Source organism: Pholcus phalangioides, unplaced genomic scaffold, assembly GCF_987345545.1.
Source record: "Pholcus phalangioides strain wild (caught in Gottingen) unplaced genomic scaffold, Ppha-v1.0 ptg000022l_1, whole genome shotgun sequence".
Lineage (NCBI taxonomy): Eukaryota > Metazoa > Arthropoda > Arachnida > Araneae > Pholcidae > Pholcus > Pholcus phalangioides.
The window spans coordinates 1,189,465-1,205,604 of NW_028301615.1; the positions used below are offsets into that span (position 1 = coordinate 1,189,465).

At 35.0% G+C, this 16,140-nt stretch overlaps 1 protein-coding gene across 2 annotated transcripts in view; it reads right to left on the reverse strand.

Moving 5' to 3' along the window:
* The window catches only part of LOC149069305 (calcitonin gene-related peptide type 1 receptor-like), a 103,086-nt gene that overhangs the window by 24,072 nt on the left and 62,874 nt on the right, over positions 1-16,140 (reverse strand). For both annotated transcript variants that reach the window (XM_089249602.1, XM_089249601.1), the window contains exons 3-5: positions 11,914-12,104; positions 3,868-3,993; positions 2,597-2,691 (exon numbers count right to left, since the gene is read on the reverse strand). In XM_089249602.1, the coding sequence (XP_089105728.1) occupies positions 2,597-2,691; positions 3,868-3,993; positions 11,914-12,104 (412 nt within the window). The remainder of the gene's footprint in view (positions 1-2,596; positions 2,692-3,867; positions 3,994-11,913; positions 12,105-16,140) is intronic.

The window sequence follows — 16,140 nt, forward strand, 5'->3', positions numbered from 1 at the left end:
CATCCTTTATTGCATCACTATATGGAAATGTAGCTGAAGATAACGTGGAATCTATGAAAAAATAGAGCACCCGAAGTATTAGATTTGTATTGTAAAGCAATTCTTACTTTTAAAATATTTTCCCTATTGAGAGGGTATTTAGAATATTTTAGCATCGAAAAATACTTTATTTCATAGAAAACAAGAAATTTTCGACATTCAGTTCTTATCAATAGCGACGAGTGTTAAGAGATTCGCACTCTCTAACGAGTTGATAACTTAATAAATCTTATCTCTCTCTGATGGATTCAAGTGGGTCATATCCAGTGAAATCGATAAAACCAGGGAGAAAGCATACGGATGATATACGAATGATCCTTTTTCAACCGAAAAGATTCTTCTATTTTTTTTTCCGAGTTGGGAAGTTCATCTATCAACACTTTTGAAACGATAAAGTCGATGAGAAGAAAGTTTTTCTTCACGTTGTTGGCGGCTTGAAAATGTGCAAAAGAGAAAGAAATGCTGCTCCGAAATAAAAATGGGAAACGTTGGTTCTTCTTTCATCACCTTCACAAAGGAAGAGTCGACACATCGTCCCACGTAAGGTTTTGACATAAGACACGCGATGGTGCAACAGAAAAGAAAAATTAGAAATGGCGATATTCTATTCTTGAAACTTTCTAAGAGCTTCTTTTTATTATATATATGTTCTTTTTACCTTTTTCTTTCTCGTTCTTGGAGTCTAAATCCGATAATTCTGTGCATGGCGAGCATATGTATATGCATGCATTCCCAGAAGCGACACGTAACATATGATCTCCATCTCTCTTCGGACGGCATTCTTTAGATCTTAAGAACTCTGTGTGTTCTCCGGAGGCCTTCTTGCATTTTTTTTTTCCTTTTAACATTTTTTTTTTTCAAATAGCTATTTAAAGTTCTAAATATATATATATATTTTGCAATGGGTTTGCAAAAATACATTAATTTAAGTCATCGCACTGACTCCTTCCCAGAGCACCCAATGTCGTAAAAAGCCACGCTTACCCCAAGGCAAAAGCTTTAATTGGAACACCTACGACGAATAGACAAATCTATTGCCCGACATGCCCAGGGCATGCAAAACTTCTGAGCGGATATGTATTTTTTTTTCGACTGCAAGCAGGACGCTAGCATACATAAAGCATTGATTCGGGCATGTATTATTGAAAGTCAGGCATACAAATTTCGGATTCTCCAGCCCTGATACCCACCCATGGTCATTAGCGGATATATATTCTTCGTACGGGGGGGGGGGGGCAATCACTTTCAGGTTGTGCATAGCGAACGGAGCGAATGTCCATCTCCACCCTCCCGCCTTAGCCAATAATGCAATTTTCCATTAAACGATAGGTGGTGGGGTGACCCAGTGGTGGATCGAATCAAGCCGGGGATTCATGCTGGAAGCTCTAAAAGGCTTCCTCTTGAACAGTGATTGGGATGTTTGAAGCTAAAACACCGGCTAGCGAGCTGTTTCTTTAAGGGGGCTATGAAAGGAAAACCAAAACTTGCCACATATTCAAATCCGCGCTTCCTATGGGTTCCCGTAGCATGAGCTCGCCTTACCCGTGGTAGATTTGTAGGGTTGCAAATCAAGCGTACACCCATAGCCCGTAATAGCCAACATATATAGCATAGAACAAACTAGGGGCCTTTGGTACTCAAGCTTAGCATATCTTCAGCTTCTATGACCTGTGATGATATACTGATTGTGTCCTCGTAAAAATACAAATTGTACAAATAATATTTGGTAAATACCGGTATGTGGTAATACTTAGGTAACCTCTCAATAAGCATGTATTAATATCCTGGGCTTGACGTGGCATCCCCTCATACTTTTTGTCCCCGACGCACACTTTCGTATGTACTCGGCTAGATGATCGATTGAATTCAGTCATTGTGCTAATTTTGGAAGATAGACAGAAGTGCCTTCTATCGAGCCTATTGTGTATACATCTCTATGAACACTCATTTCTAAACTTCAACCACGAAAAATATGCACCAAGTACTCCAACCTATCAAAACTTTTCGAGTTCCTTGAACATGGAGCCACCTTTAACATCCAGGCGTATAGTGCGGGTGCATTGTAGCATCCACGCCGCGCCACATGGAACAAACATGCCAGAATCTGTCAAGTTTTTTCCCGATCATTCCCAACAGAAACAACCAAACTTGCAATTGCAATTGCCGGTGGTTCGAAAAACTGTTTCTGCTCTTCTTGCTTGAAACTGAAGATTCATATTTCTCTAATCGTAATTTTCTAATAATAATTCTCTAATCAGTAAAACCCCCTCTTAACAGACACCCCGCTCAGATGCGGGCACCCTTCTTGTACGGCCAAATAATAATTTTCTCTTGTACAATAAAAGTATGCATTTTAAACCTCCCGATTAATGGTCACCTCTCTTTTACGGACGAACTTTTTTGTCCCGCCGATGTCCGCAAAAGAGAGGTTTTACTGAAAAAGAAAGAAAGAAAAACGCTGTAATTAACATATTATTCAAATGACTCTTAATTTGAAATTATTATGAATATTCATACTCTATATATATACAGGTACGGTAAATAACCTGTTACTTACTTCGACGCGTCCGCAGCCGCTGTAATTCGTCCATTCACTATTCCATTCGTTAATGAACCACGAGCCGTTTTCCCAGCAAGTCTTAACGGCGTATCCTCAAAGAAAGAAAAATTATACGTCTTAATTCATGCATATGCATCGCCACAAGGCATATAAAGTACTCATACACTTTTCATAAATTTTTTTTTTCCGAACACGCCCATTACGTTTTCATAAATAGTAATTAATAAGGAAGAAATTTAAAAACAAAATTCATCAAAATCCATTTCTCATTAACCAAAATTAACTAGAGTTAATTAATTTTTTAATCACCAGACGATCGTGTTGCAAATTAGTTCCACGTCAAAATTACCCGTAAGCTATAATTTCTAGTGTAAGTAAATTGCGTAATTAAATTCAGAGATAATAAAAGAATACTCAAATGTTTTTTTTTAAACAGTATAATAATTGAGAAGAGTTAATATTTTTGAAGTTAATTAACTTCTTAATTATGAGGTGAATTTTTTTTTTCCATTCAATTCACTTTTATTGTTTCATTTTGTTACATAAATACAAGATGAGACGAAAAAAAAATCAGCCATGGGGTCGAGAGACTCATACTGGTTGCTACATTGTAAATTGATAATGAATACTAATGAACGCAGTTATTTATTACTGAACAATATCAATAAAATAAAACGGAAAAAATAAATATTTAAAAAAAACGCAAAAGGGAATTTAAAAATTAAATTTTTCATTTTTTCCCCTCTTTTGGAGTGGTTAATAATAGGGAAAAAATATAAAAACAAAACTTCCGCATGATTTGTAGTATTTTTGGCAACAGCAACGAGTTCAACTATATGAAATATACATTGCATGGTTTTCAGATGAGTACAAATAACAAGAATCAATATGACGTTGCAACGCGTAAGATCGAGTAGATTCATAATTTAACCGAGTAAGGAGCATATGACAGTTCAAAAGAAACTCTCAATGTCACTGATTGAAAAACTATATTGCTTCATGTGTCTTTTGAAAGGTAATAAATTAGTAATATTAAGGATATCGGGTGATAAAGAGTTGCAAAATTTTGTGATGAGGTGAATAAAAATGCTTCTTTAGGAGAGTTTTGTGAATAAGTGGTAGCGAGTTTATATTTTTTGTAGTGAAAGTCTTTTAAAAATTTTTTTTTCAAATTACAACAAATACTAACGTAATAAATAGTTACTCTCATCACAAAAATTAGAAACTTTGCCTGGTTTGTATAAAATAAAAAAAAAATAGTTACTCACTCGGGCACGGTGGTGGTTCGCTCATGAAATAAACGTGTTCTTGGCATGGTTGCTCTGCCACTTGTCCCGCTGGCGTGTCCGGCCAACACTGCCATCCATCCCACGTCCTTGGGCAGTTAGTAGAGTCTACGTTTTTGAATAAAAACAAAACTCATTCGAATTTCAAATACGGAAACCAACCTAAATCAATAATAAGTTAGTAATTGAAAAATAGCATCGTATAGTGGGTTACGTGCTCTGAGTGACCAAGGAGAAAACTGTTCTGTTTAACCAACAAGGAAAGAACAAGGTGATGACATCCTCAAAATGTTTAAAAAAATTACCCTGATTCTCCTCACTTAAAATGCACAAAAATATATTTTAAAAAATCCGTCGAACTATTATGGGTCATTCAAAAAAATCGTAAATATTGATATTTTGAATGTTAATATAGAGGCCAAGAGCTTATTTAACAAAATCCCCCAACCCTAGAGTGTTTGGGGGACGTCATTCAAACAGCACATGATCGAGTTCAGCCAACAGCATCTATGGCATAAGGCTTCCGTGCGACGCTCGTGACGTCACTGAAGTAGGCCATTTCACCTGTAGATATTGGACATAACAGGCCGACGCATGTTTCGAAAATGAGAGATAATTTTTAACTGTTAAAAATGATTTTTAATTGGAATTGAAACACCGTGAAAACTATTTGAAACGCCATGACATTCGTATCCTATATAAAATTCGTAATACATAAATGAAAACATACGACAAAACTTTGAAACTTTGCAAAATATTTAATCGAAACACTTATAATAATTATTGAATTGATACAAATGTATGAAAAAATATGAGACAACAAGAACGAACTTAATCATACGTATATACAGTATCTGTATATACAGTATTTATATACTCATTGCATTTTTATCAACATTTTTTACTTTTGTTTTCATATCTTAACAACCAGTTCAAAATCCATGTCACAGTGAGCGCCTTCATCAGTGAGTGTGAAATGTGGGCCTTCGCATAATAATCTTATTAGGGTGTTCAAATGGTCATTACCATGTTGAACCTTCTTTTTTGAGAGAGTTCATCTGATTTAATGTCCAAAACCTCATTCACATGATGCTGTTTAAAGAGGCAAAGTTAAAGCTACTACGACCAACTTTCTGTATTTCGGATACATAAAAGGTGTGTTATCACCACCTTCTATGCACCCACTTATTTATTTGCAAAATTCTGTCATTTTCATCCCTTTATATTTATGTATATATAATGGTCCTTTCACAAATAACCCTTCTTCCCTAAGTGGTACTTCTTTAGGAAAACATAACATTTCATCTTTATACAAGGAATTCTCATTTTTTTTACAATTAAATGTCCATTGCTTCATTAGAACTTGGGCTGTGATTCGTTTATGAACCGTTATACAGAGTATAATTTTTTTATATTTGGAGTGGGGAAAACTTTTGCACGTTTTGTGTGTTTCATAGAATTAGAAACTGCGTCAAAGTCAATGAAAATTCTCATTGTACTTTCTTCAAACTTTTTGTCCAAGTTTTCAACCAGATGGTCTAAAAACTTATTTATTTTTTTTGCTTTCATGGAATTTTGATTCAAATTGAACATTTTTAATTTTTATTTGTCTTTAATGCTCATTTCTTTTTTCGAATTGTGAATTAAAGTCTGTGGTTATGAAATTTTTCTATTCGGAATTTCGTTTATTTCAACCTCTCAATAACAGTTGAAAAACTAAGGTTGTCTGCTTAAAAAGCAACAAATAGTTTGCCCACGAAGTCCAAAACATCTTTTAAGAGACAAATGCTTGCAACCAAGTTGAACTCAGATGCTGCTACCTCTAAAAGGGTGGAGGATTTGGTGACAGCCCCCCTTTTTTTTTAAAAATAAAAGTAGGTAACGAGCATTATACAGGGATCAAAGCTAATTTAAAAGTAAGCCTGTATAATCAAGTTGCAGCTTCTACACGGATAACCTCTGAACTCTTGGTATACTATTCACTTTATGTTTATTCTCTTGCACATATATTTAAAAAAAAAAATCAACCTAAATTTTAAAGAATACTTTCTTCCCCAAGAAAATTTCAAGCGATGAAATACGAGATGCGTATTGGCGAACGCTGATCGGGCTGTTTTAAAACTAATGGAGTTAGACAATTCTGGTATTTTCAACTAAATTAAGAGCTGAGCAGTACAATTCCATTTTTAATATGCGGGGGGAGGGGGTAATTCTCTATAAAGTAAACTCGAGTCGCCAACACAAATGCCATGATAAGATTTCCCTGTGACGAAGAAAATATAGTTTGTCTTCGTAAATAATGGAGAGGGATTTAATCGCTCAAAGCACGACTAGATTTATCTTTATCGCACAGACGACGGTAGCTCAGAGCACGACACCGTATAGTCTGCAGTGATGCATAAGCCGCATGTGAAAATCTCATGCATCAATAATGGAATCTTGAAGTGCGTAACGTGTCACACACTTTGGTAGAAAATTTTTCTACCCGCATCTATTCATCATATACAAATCTTTGAAAAATGGCGTTGCTTACACATTAATTTTCAACATACCGTATATACTTCATGTATGAACCAACCAACCTCCCGTCCCCCTCTCACCACTAAAATGGGAGAAAAAATTTTAAGCTCGTGTAAAATTTGATCTTTAGACTCGTTTTCGAGAAAAAAATATTTTTTCAAGGACAGTTGGTCCTTACGAAGGTTTTTAACAGCTGACTGATGCGAAGATGAATTTTACGTCATGTCATTGAAGATGTCACCCTTGCGGGAAATCGAACCCCACGTCCTCTCACTTGAGTTCACGTCCTTCACAAGCGAGAAAACGTGGGTTCGATTCTCCACAAGGGCAATTGAATCTTCTCTCTTACCTAAAATTCAGCTTCGTGTTAACCAGCTGTTTTTTTTTCGTATGTTAAACTTTCGTATGGATAGCGGAGAGTGACATGTTTATATTTTTTTTATCCCATCCCACCCCACCCCCCTCCAGTGCAATATGGTTCATCTTCCCGCACCCTCATGAGTAATGCGTTTTTTATCTGCTAAAAAATTTAGTTTTGTAATTACAATAGAACTTGGTTGATTCTAATTTGGCTAATTCAAATTTTTACCAACTCCCCTTGAGTTTTCTATCTAATTTAATGTTAAAATTTCTTGCTTAATTTGAACTTTTTGCCGAATATTTTATATAATCGAAGTTGGAGGGGGAAAAAATAACGATTCTTTTTTATGAGTAAATTTTGTTTAGAAAAATTCTACAAGAATCCAGACTTTGCTTTTCTCAATCAAGTCGTCAAATAATTTTTTAAAGGCCAATAAAGGTTGGAAATTCTATTTTTCTCTACTTCCTTGTTTTTTTTTTATAATTTAATTCCCATTTTAACATTTTTCAGTTGGGTACTGAGACTGTGTACCACTTAATACAAGTGCTTAATACCGATTATGGCTTTTAAACCTATAGATCAAGGTGTAGCTTTCAAAATCTTAATCTTTTTGTTGTCATTAGGAGTGTGGAAAGTATCGAACAGATCAGATTGTAAGGAAGTATATGTATATCCTCGATAGCATAAGGATGATAAACAAAGTTTGGGAAGCAGATTCATAACGGATGAAGTGTTTCCGTAAATCAGGCTTTGAACATGGTCAAGAAATTCTGCAGTGATGCTGATTCCATAACAATGGAATAATGTAGCAGAGCTAAGATCAATTATTATAATTATAAATTATTAAAATTTGAGAAACAGTTTCGTAGCTGATGATGAAGTTTTAATAATTGCTAATTATTATCCTATGGGAATATTAATGATTAAGTTGCAATCATTTTACAGATCCAGGCTAGATTAACCCAGATAATTGGATAATTCGAACTTTTTTCAAGTGGCTTTGGACTTCGAATTAATATAGTTCGACTGTACATTAATTATTGACTGTGCAATTAATTAATTTCAATAGATTCTTTTAGTTATTCAATTCCCTTTTAGGCTATGCTAGTATTTAATTTTGGCTTCTTGGGTTTTTTTTTGAAAGTTAATTCAAAACCAAAGTAGAAAAAAAAAGTTACTATTTTTCACTGTTTTAACAATTTGGGAAAAAGATTCAATGAATGCTTCACTTATCGTTTCCAGCCGGAGCAACAGTATATAAGTATTTTCTGTGTAGTACACGTAAGTGTTGTGCTGTGAGTCACATATAACTGTTGAACAACAACGTAATTTTATTAATCAACTAATCCAACGGTTCTCAAATATGTTTTGCCCCCCCCCCCTAGAAAAATCTTGGTGTCTGCCGTGGACCTCTCATTTATGAGACTGCTGCCATCTATCAGCGAAAATGTCCTCGAACGTAGAGGGTATGCCCTATCCAGTACTGATAAACATGATGCGATAACAATGACATCTACTGGACTGAAAAAGAACCAAAAGAGCCAAAACAACTTTTCATACTCCTAACAAGAGATGTCACCACGAGTAAAGTTTTTGTCAAATATCTCAACAATATCACTACTACAGTCTACCAACGTTGCAATGGTGTTTTCAGCAAGTAAATTTAATTAAAACTTTTCTTTTAGGTAATTTATTATATTATTTTCGTTTCAATATTTTTTTTTTGTAATTATTCAATTGGGCCGGGTCCAGACACCTCCTAGTTGGGAACCGAGGAACTAACTAATTAGATTTTTATTGTTGCGACTAAATACTCATCAGTGCATTTTATAGTGACACCAACAGTGCCAGTTCAGAAGAGATGCCAACAACAGCATAAATTTTGCGGGCAAGTAATGATAATGCCCCCTCTCGATGTAACGCGACAACCTGTCTTCAACAATATTTTACCTTCGTTCGCAAAGTATAATATCGGGGTTTCACTTTAAAAAAAAAGGTCCATAAAAATGTTTGGACCTAGGCCCTCTGAACTCTTCCAGACGGACTTGGACAATTCCGGGCGTAACATCCAGTACTACACGATATGTTTCTTATAATGCCGTTTTCAATTCCAGTCAAAGAAAAATCTACTTATCGAATATTTTCTCGTTTTTTTACCCGTTTAAACCAAAGATCGGACCGAATCGATATTTTCTACATCGATATATATGTCTCGGATATTTTTTTCCGGTTTTTTTTTTCTTTTATATTTCTATGAAGCACAGAATGTAATTGGAACTATCGTTTCCAGAAAGCAAGACAAAAAAACCCCGTTTTCCTGATAAATTGGAAAAATTTGTTTGGTTTGTTTTTAGCTCTCTACCCCTTTTTTCCCCCCATGGCTTATAGGTTTGTGGTTGTGGCTGTTTCTGTGTTAAATCCGAGTTTTGATTTCACTATTATGTCAATGGCAAACCGATCCGGGTACCTTCCGATTTTTTATTTTCATCCGCTTATACAGCAGTTTCTGAGAAACTACGGATTTTTTCGTTTTTGTAAAGATTGTTTCGGATGGAAAGCCTAAAATATATAATAAAGAAATATATTTTTATCGTCGTATAACGTGTCGCTATGTGCACTATATGCCTATAGACAGGCACTGTAAGTAGGTATTTCGTGAAGTAGGTATCCCTCGTGATATTCCCGCACGAAAATCCTTAGGGAGGAGTCTCCCTTTATCTGGTTTTGTGTGTACGATATGTGGATTTTTCGACACGAAATAAGCTTCGGTGTATCGGAAAATATTATACGTTCCGATATTACAAATACAACGCCACAACAGGCAAATCGCCCAAGGAGGTGGCTGACTTAAGAACATCATGGATCCCGAGCCATTTTTTGGAGGCCATACCTACTACTGCTACACCCCCCCCCCCCGCGGAACCCCCAACGAATCGGTACATGCGGGAATGTGCGTGTACGTGTAGTGAAACCTGACGTGAAGTTTTTTTTCTAACTATGAGTGAAGTGTTATGATTGAATGATGTACTTAAGTTTAAAAAATGCTCATGTGACCAGAAATTACCCTGTGCTGTTTTGAGAGTACAAATACAGTGTGTCACGAAATAAAATAAGTCTAAATGTTGATACTGTCCTATAACTTTCAAATAGAAAGTTGTTGTCCTGCCTCTTCTAAGACTAAAAAAAAAATCCTATGCATTGTTGACTAAGATATTTAAATTCAAAAATCGGGGAAAAGTTGAGTTGGGAAAAAACTTTAATGCATGGGGTTACAATGAAACTACGTGACGATGAGGAAATTCGTAAAGGAAACACACAGATAACTGGAATGAATTTCTTATGAATGGCGTTTGGACGAGATATTTCTCCCGTAATTGTAAAGGGGTAAATCGGACTGCCCCGTTTTTTACTTGGTCCTCGTTCTCTAAATTCCAATTCGAAAGTTGTCCTGTCTCTCCTGAGGCCAACAAAAAATTCAAAGTTTCTAAGTGTAATATTCATTTTGTGGCACACTGTATATTCACTCTCAAAACTGGTACAGGGTAAACTTTGAACGCCTTTTGGACGTTTTTTAAATTGAAACTGTTTCTCTATGACGGACGGTTGATGAGATAAAGGCCGAATCAGCATTTAAAGGATACCCTGTATTTTCGCAAACCTGCTGACGGCTAAGACAAATTAAAATCAATACAGTGACGGTAAAATATTAGAATAAACCTAAAGTTCCGGTTATATGAATTTCACAATGTTTTTCAAATCGGCATGGGTAGACGGATCTTCCGTTGAATAACACTTATTTAACCGACTGTTGGATAATTGGCGATGACTGGTTGTAGTCACATGTTCGTCTGAATGAACTGTTAGTCCTCGAATGTACTATATAACAAAAATATACAAACAAATGGCCAATGAAGAATGGTTTTGATCCATTTGACCTACCGTTTGTCCCGCTTTCTGCAATTTTTGTTAGCTTAATTGGCCAAATTGTAAAAAGAAAAAATTATTGTCATAAAAAAATTATTATGAAGTCATTCCCATTATTTGATTTTAATATGAACTCAATTTCATCATCACGATTTATGACAGATTCTTGGTATGGTAGGTACACATGATATGACCACATCCACACCGACTCACGTCTTTTGCATGATATCGAAGCGTTGGTACAAAACTTGAAGAAAACACTCGATTTCATAATTTAAAACTAATAATTAATTACGTTAATATTTTGCTAAAATAAGGAGATACTCTTCTCGGCCCTCAGTAAACACTGTTGTCACACGAAATGATACTCGCGTTTATTTGTATATTTTGTTTGGTACCTGATACTATGAAAGTGTTTGCCACCACGGAAAAGTTCATATCTAGGCGGATCAAGCGATTCTTTGAGTAGAATAACGTGTGTATAACGTGTGTAGAATAACGTATATATACAGGGTCTTCATAATTAAAGTTCCACTTTGAAATGGCCATAAAAGGAAAACTACCGGACAAAATGTTATCAAACTTGGTAATAGTTTACAGGACGGAAGTCATGAGATTCAATTTTCCGAAAAAAAAGTTCAAAAACTCATCACCATTGGGGAATTGGTGCTGTATGCAATATGTAAAAAATGAAAACATCGGTTTAAAATGTTTTTAATCGTTTCTAAAACGTGTTACAAAGAATGTTCAATGTGGCGTCCACCATTTTCTGAAAGCACGTTAAATCGCATTACGGCGTTCTCAACAGTTACTCTTAGCATATCAGAAGGAATGTTACGCAAATGTGGGTGTATCGCATTTTTCAATTCCGCCAAATTGTTTATGTTATCACCGTAAATAGTGGCTCTGTGGTAACTCCATAGCTAGAAGTCACGGGTGTTGAGGTCTGCTGACCGATGTGGTCAAGAAATGGGGAAGTACATACAGCACCATTCCCCGCTGGCGCTGAATTTTCGAACTTTTTTTTTCGGAAAATTGAATCTCATGACTTCCGTCCTGTAAACTATTACCAAGTTTGATAACATTTTGTCCGGTAGTTTTTCTTTTATGGCCATTTCAAAGTGGAACTTTAATTTTGAAGACCCTGTATATATTGTATTTTTTTCTTTTCTTTTTTTCAATAAACTAATTATTTGTTTTAACATAATGTGCGTGATAATTACCGGAACTCGCAGGAGGATCCGACGCCATTTTCCTGCAGCAATCCAGGGCAGCTCTGCAACACGACAGCCATTTGCGTGCGAACAGCTCCGATTGGAACGTTTCGTAAACCTGTTCGCTCGTGTTGTCCGGATCGGCTTCGTACGTCGTGTTGGTACTCGGATTGAACAACAGTCCCGTCATCGGATTATAACTGTAGGAAAATCAAAAAGAATACATACAGTAAGAGTTCGATGTAACGATCGGGGGTTTACACAGAGTAATAATACTATAGAGTGCGCGCGAGGGGTTACAATGTGAAGCAAAGATCCGGAGTCACGTGACTCCAGTCGAAAGGCTGGTCAGGGAATCTCGCTGGCAATGCTTTCCTTATGGCTACTCGTATGACGATCTACACGCGCTGTCTTATTTTTGATTAGAATGGCCAACACTTGCGCAGCTTTCGGATGTTCTGAGCGGTTTAGGAAAGGGGGACCAGTATCCTTTCACAAGGGAATACTTTTTTGCTTATTCCTCTTCTTATAAATTAAAAATTGGAATATTAAATTGACGATGCAATGGATTTCTGACGTAATCTCAGTTTTTAACGACTCCATTTTGGATTTAATTCAATTAAAGTTCCAAGTTTTGGTAAAATTCAAATGTCATGAATCATTATTAAATGTTTTAATGGAATTTTTGGCAATAAATGATTGAAATTGTGAGTTTTATGAAGTTTTAACTGAAATATACGTCTCCGCAAGATTTGGCGAGATTTGGCGAGCTAGTGAGTTCATTCGACTTTTGCTCAACTTGGAAGAAAATATGCTTTTCAGAAGGAGAAATTTATGAAAAATATTCTATTTAAATAGAATGTGAGGAAAACTTCCCCCCCCCCTCTAGACAATTGCAGTTTTGCATAAAAATGCATAACAACCTCTAAAAATAATAGTATTTTTACCCCTCTTCACACCTGAGATAAAACTATTACAGAAAAGAAATTTTTTTATTCCTTAATTTATGTTTGTTGTATGTGAAATTGCCGCTTCAAACAAGAAAATTAATTATTCAATTGATTTTTTGAGTCAATATCTGTACTAAGACCTGAAGTCATATATTGTGTACCTCAGATGTTATCTTGAAAAAGAATCATTCTAAAAACGATTTAATACCTTAAATTAAGATTAACATATGCATACTTTTGGAGCGAAGAGATTACATATGTCATATGTGTATATATATATATATATATATATATATATATATGTGTGACTCTTAAAATATTATATATATATATACACACTTTAAATTATTACATATATACTCTACATGGAATTTTAATTCTTATAATTTAGAGAAATTGATGATGAGATTCTGTGATTTTCTTGAGTAAAATCTATTTTAATCCTGAAATATTATGTAAGTGTTTACAGTTTTGTGTGATGAGGTTATAAAAGGTTTTTCAGGAATGTTAGAAATGAAACTTTTTCTTATTGTTTGAATATTATTTCATGACTGAATATGGTATGAGTGTGAATGTGTTACATTACATAACATAATATGATGCATTATAATTAATTATATATTAATTATGAGTATATAGAGTAATTGTAATGTTCTGGAAAGATATATTTTTGTTTTAATAACCTCTAGTATAAATAAATTTTCGAAATTAAAAGCGACAAAGTGAATGAAGAGAATATTTAAAAATATAAATGAATTAGGCTTTACAACATATACGTTGTTCCGTTTTCCAATATTTGTTTATTTTATGGAATTTATTTTTTCAAATCTGATACTCCCTAAATATTTCACATAAAAATGAGTGAAATTCATTGAAAAAATGAAGGAAAGTTTTCATCAACTTGATCGAATTGAGTCAAATTTCGTTACAGCAACATCCTAGCTTCTGCGAAAAAGCGCCAAATGTAATAGCGCAGAACCTGTTCTTTCCCCGACAATACTGCTCATCTTTTCTTCACGTTCGACAAGTTTTATGAATAGCGTGCGCGGTCTATTTATATCTTAAGTCTATGGGGGTTTATAACACGAAAAGCTCGTTATTACAAGTAATTTGCCCCAGTGATTTTCATAAAACTAATTTTAAACATACAAAAAAATGTGCCGATTTAGCGTGTTGATAATCAGGGAGCTTTCGCTATAACGTCAACAAAATTCTTGAAAACGCCAGGCTTTTTTTATCTTAAGAAATTATAGCAAAAATAATTATCAAATATCATTACACACATTCCTCCAATAGTTTGATGCCCATGTCCTCTCATGTTGCATTCATAGAGCCGATTGAGAAAAGTGAGATAAAAATTTATGATTTTAGTGTTTCTCGGTGACATTCGGTTTTTATATAGTTTTTCTCCTTCATATCAATTTTCACTTCAAAATATGGAAGAAAGCTGTCAACACCAGCAGAACACAAAACAAGCACAATTATAACAACATAAAAGCGTTAAGCCCACAGACATACACGCATTTTCCTGACTCTGCCACGATGCTGGACTGGAAGATATCTCGGCAACGGGATAAGTCCAGTAGCAAAGTTCTGACGTTCATTCATTCAGACACACACACACACAATACGTTCCGACATGTACCAATTCGTGCAAATATCCCAGAGCAGCGGTTCTCAACCTTTTCTGGCCCGCGGAGCCTCGTAAGCCCATTTCTTAATAATTCATCAAAGTTGCTGATTTATTTTTACTATTTAAAAATATTTATATACTTTTTTAATTTTAATCAAGCGGCCGCGGAGCCCTTGGAGAGTGCACAAGGAGTCCCAAGGTCTCCGCGGAGCACCGGTTGAGAACCGCTGCCTCAAAGGAATGTTATTTATACAAGGGGCATGTACGGTTGAGTAATAGTAATATAAATACGAGTTTTAAAAATTACTGTAAAAATAGTCTGTGGTAAATGTTATGGGGAAAATCAATTTCACGATTGGAATCGTGTTCACCTGCTAATATCAAAAAGGAATATTTCAAAAAGACGATTTCATATACGAGAAATCGTGATGCCAAACACGGGTAAATACAATAAACGCCCAATTATCACCAAAAGTGATGCGAAGGTAAGCAAAGTTGCATATTATTATCAAAGTCACGGAAAATTGTCAATCTCGGGGAATGCAACAAATTTCAGTTGATTAAGATGAATTCTTCGAGAGAGAAAAAAATAACAAAACAAAAAATACGTGCGATGAATATTCATATTTATAATCATAATTATCATAATAAATTTATGAGTTCGGAAAATAAGTTAAAGCATTAAGTTTCATAAAGAATAAAAAATCCAGCAGATTTCGCTGAAAATAAATAAAAAAATATACGATATGTTTTTACATAAAAGGTCGAGATATGGATTGAATAATGTAAAAATACGAGAATGTTCCAGGAAATACGGGTCATATGGTCACCTTGATTTCAATGCAGATTTGAAATCAAGTACTACCTGACAGAGCAAAGAATGAAAATTCGCTTATGACGAGAAGTCCGTTGTAACAACCTTTCCCTAGATTTTGAGCTCATTATAATGTACATAAAGACAGTAAAACCATAACTTCACCCAGTGAAATCGAACCTCTCATATTATACATTTTTGTTTATTGTTTTACTCAGTGGTAAATAAATACATTCCATGCTATAGTAAATGAAGTACACATATAAAGCGTTCTTTCAACACTATCCTTTATATACTAGGACCCCCTGAATCCGGACGGTTCCATAATCCGGATACTTGGCCAATTTTTATTTTTTATTTTTTTGAACTGGGAGACTTGGTGTTTTTTTCCTCACCAAAAATTCTGTGTTTCGGCCTTTTCTGATACATCTGCCATTTTTTATTTCCTTTTCCTAGTCACTTACTTTATTATTGGCATCCACTGTGATTTTTTGGGGTTCTGTGAAACAATGATGGGGCACCCGCGATATCTTAATGAATATGATTGGTGAAAATGTCAGCTTTGGTATCAAAAGAGCTTTTCTTTCATCACTTCATTTCTCGGTGTACAGTTAACCTTTTCGTGTTTTAGAACTGGTCCAGCACGCTATTGTTTTCTGTGGTTATTGCATGAAATTCTAAACATGCCGAAAATATCGTGATGTGGCAGGCACAAGCGACAAACGGTAATATGATGTATAGAACGCCGAACACCAGTACGAATGTTGTGTGGAGAACACAGAGAAACGGAAAATCTACAAAAGGGAAATTCTTTTAGAGAGAAGAAAGAGTGTGTAACA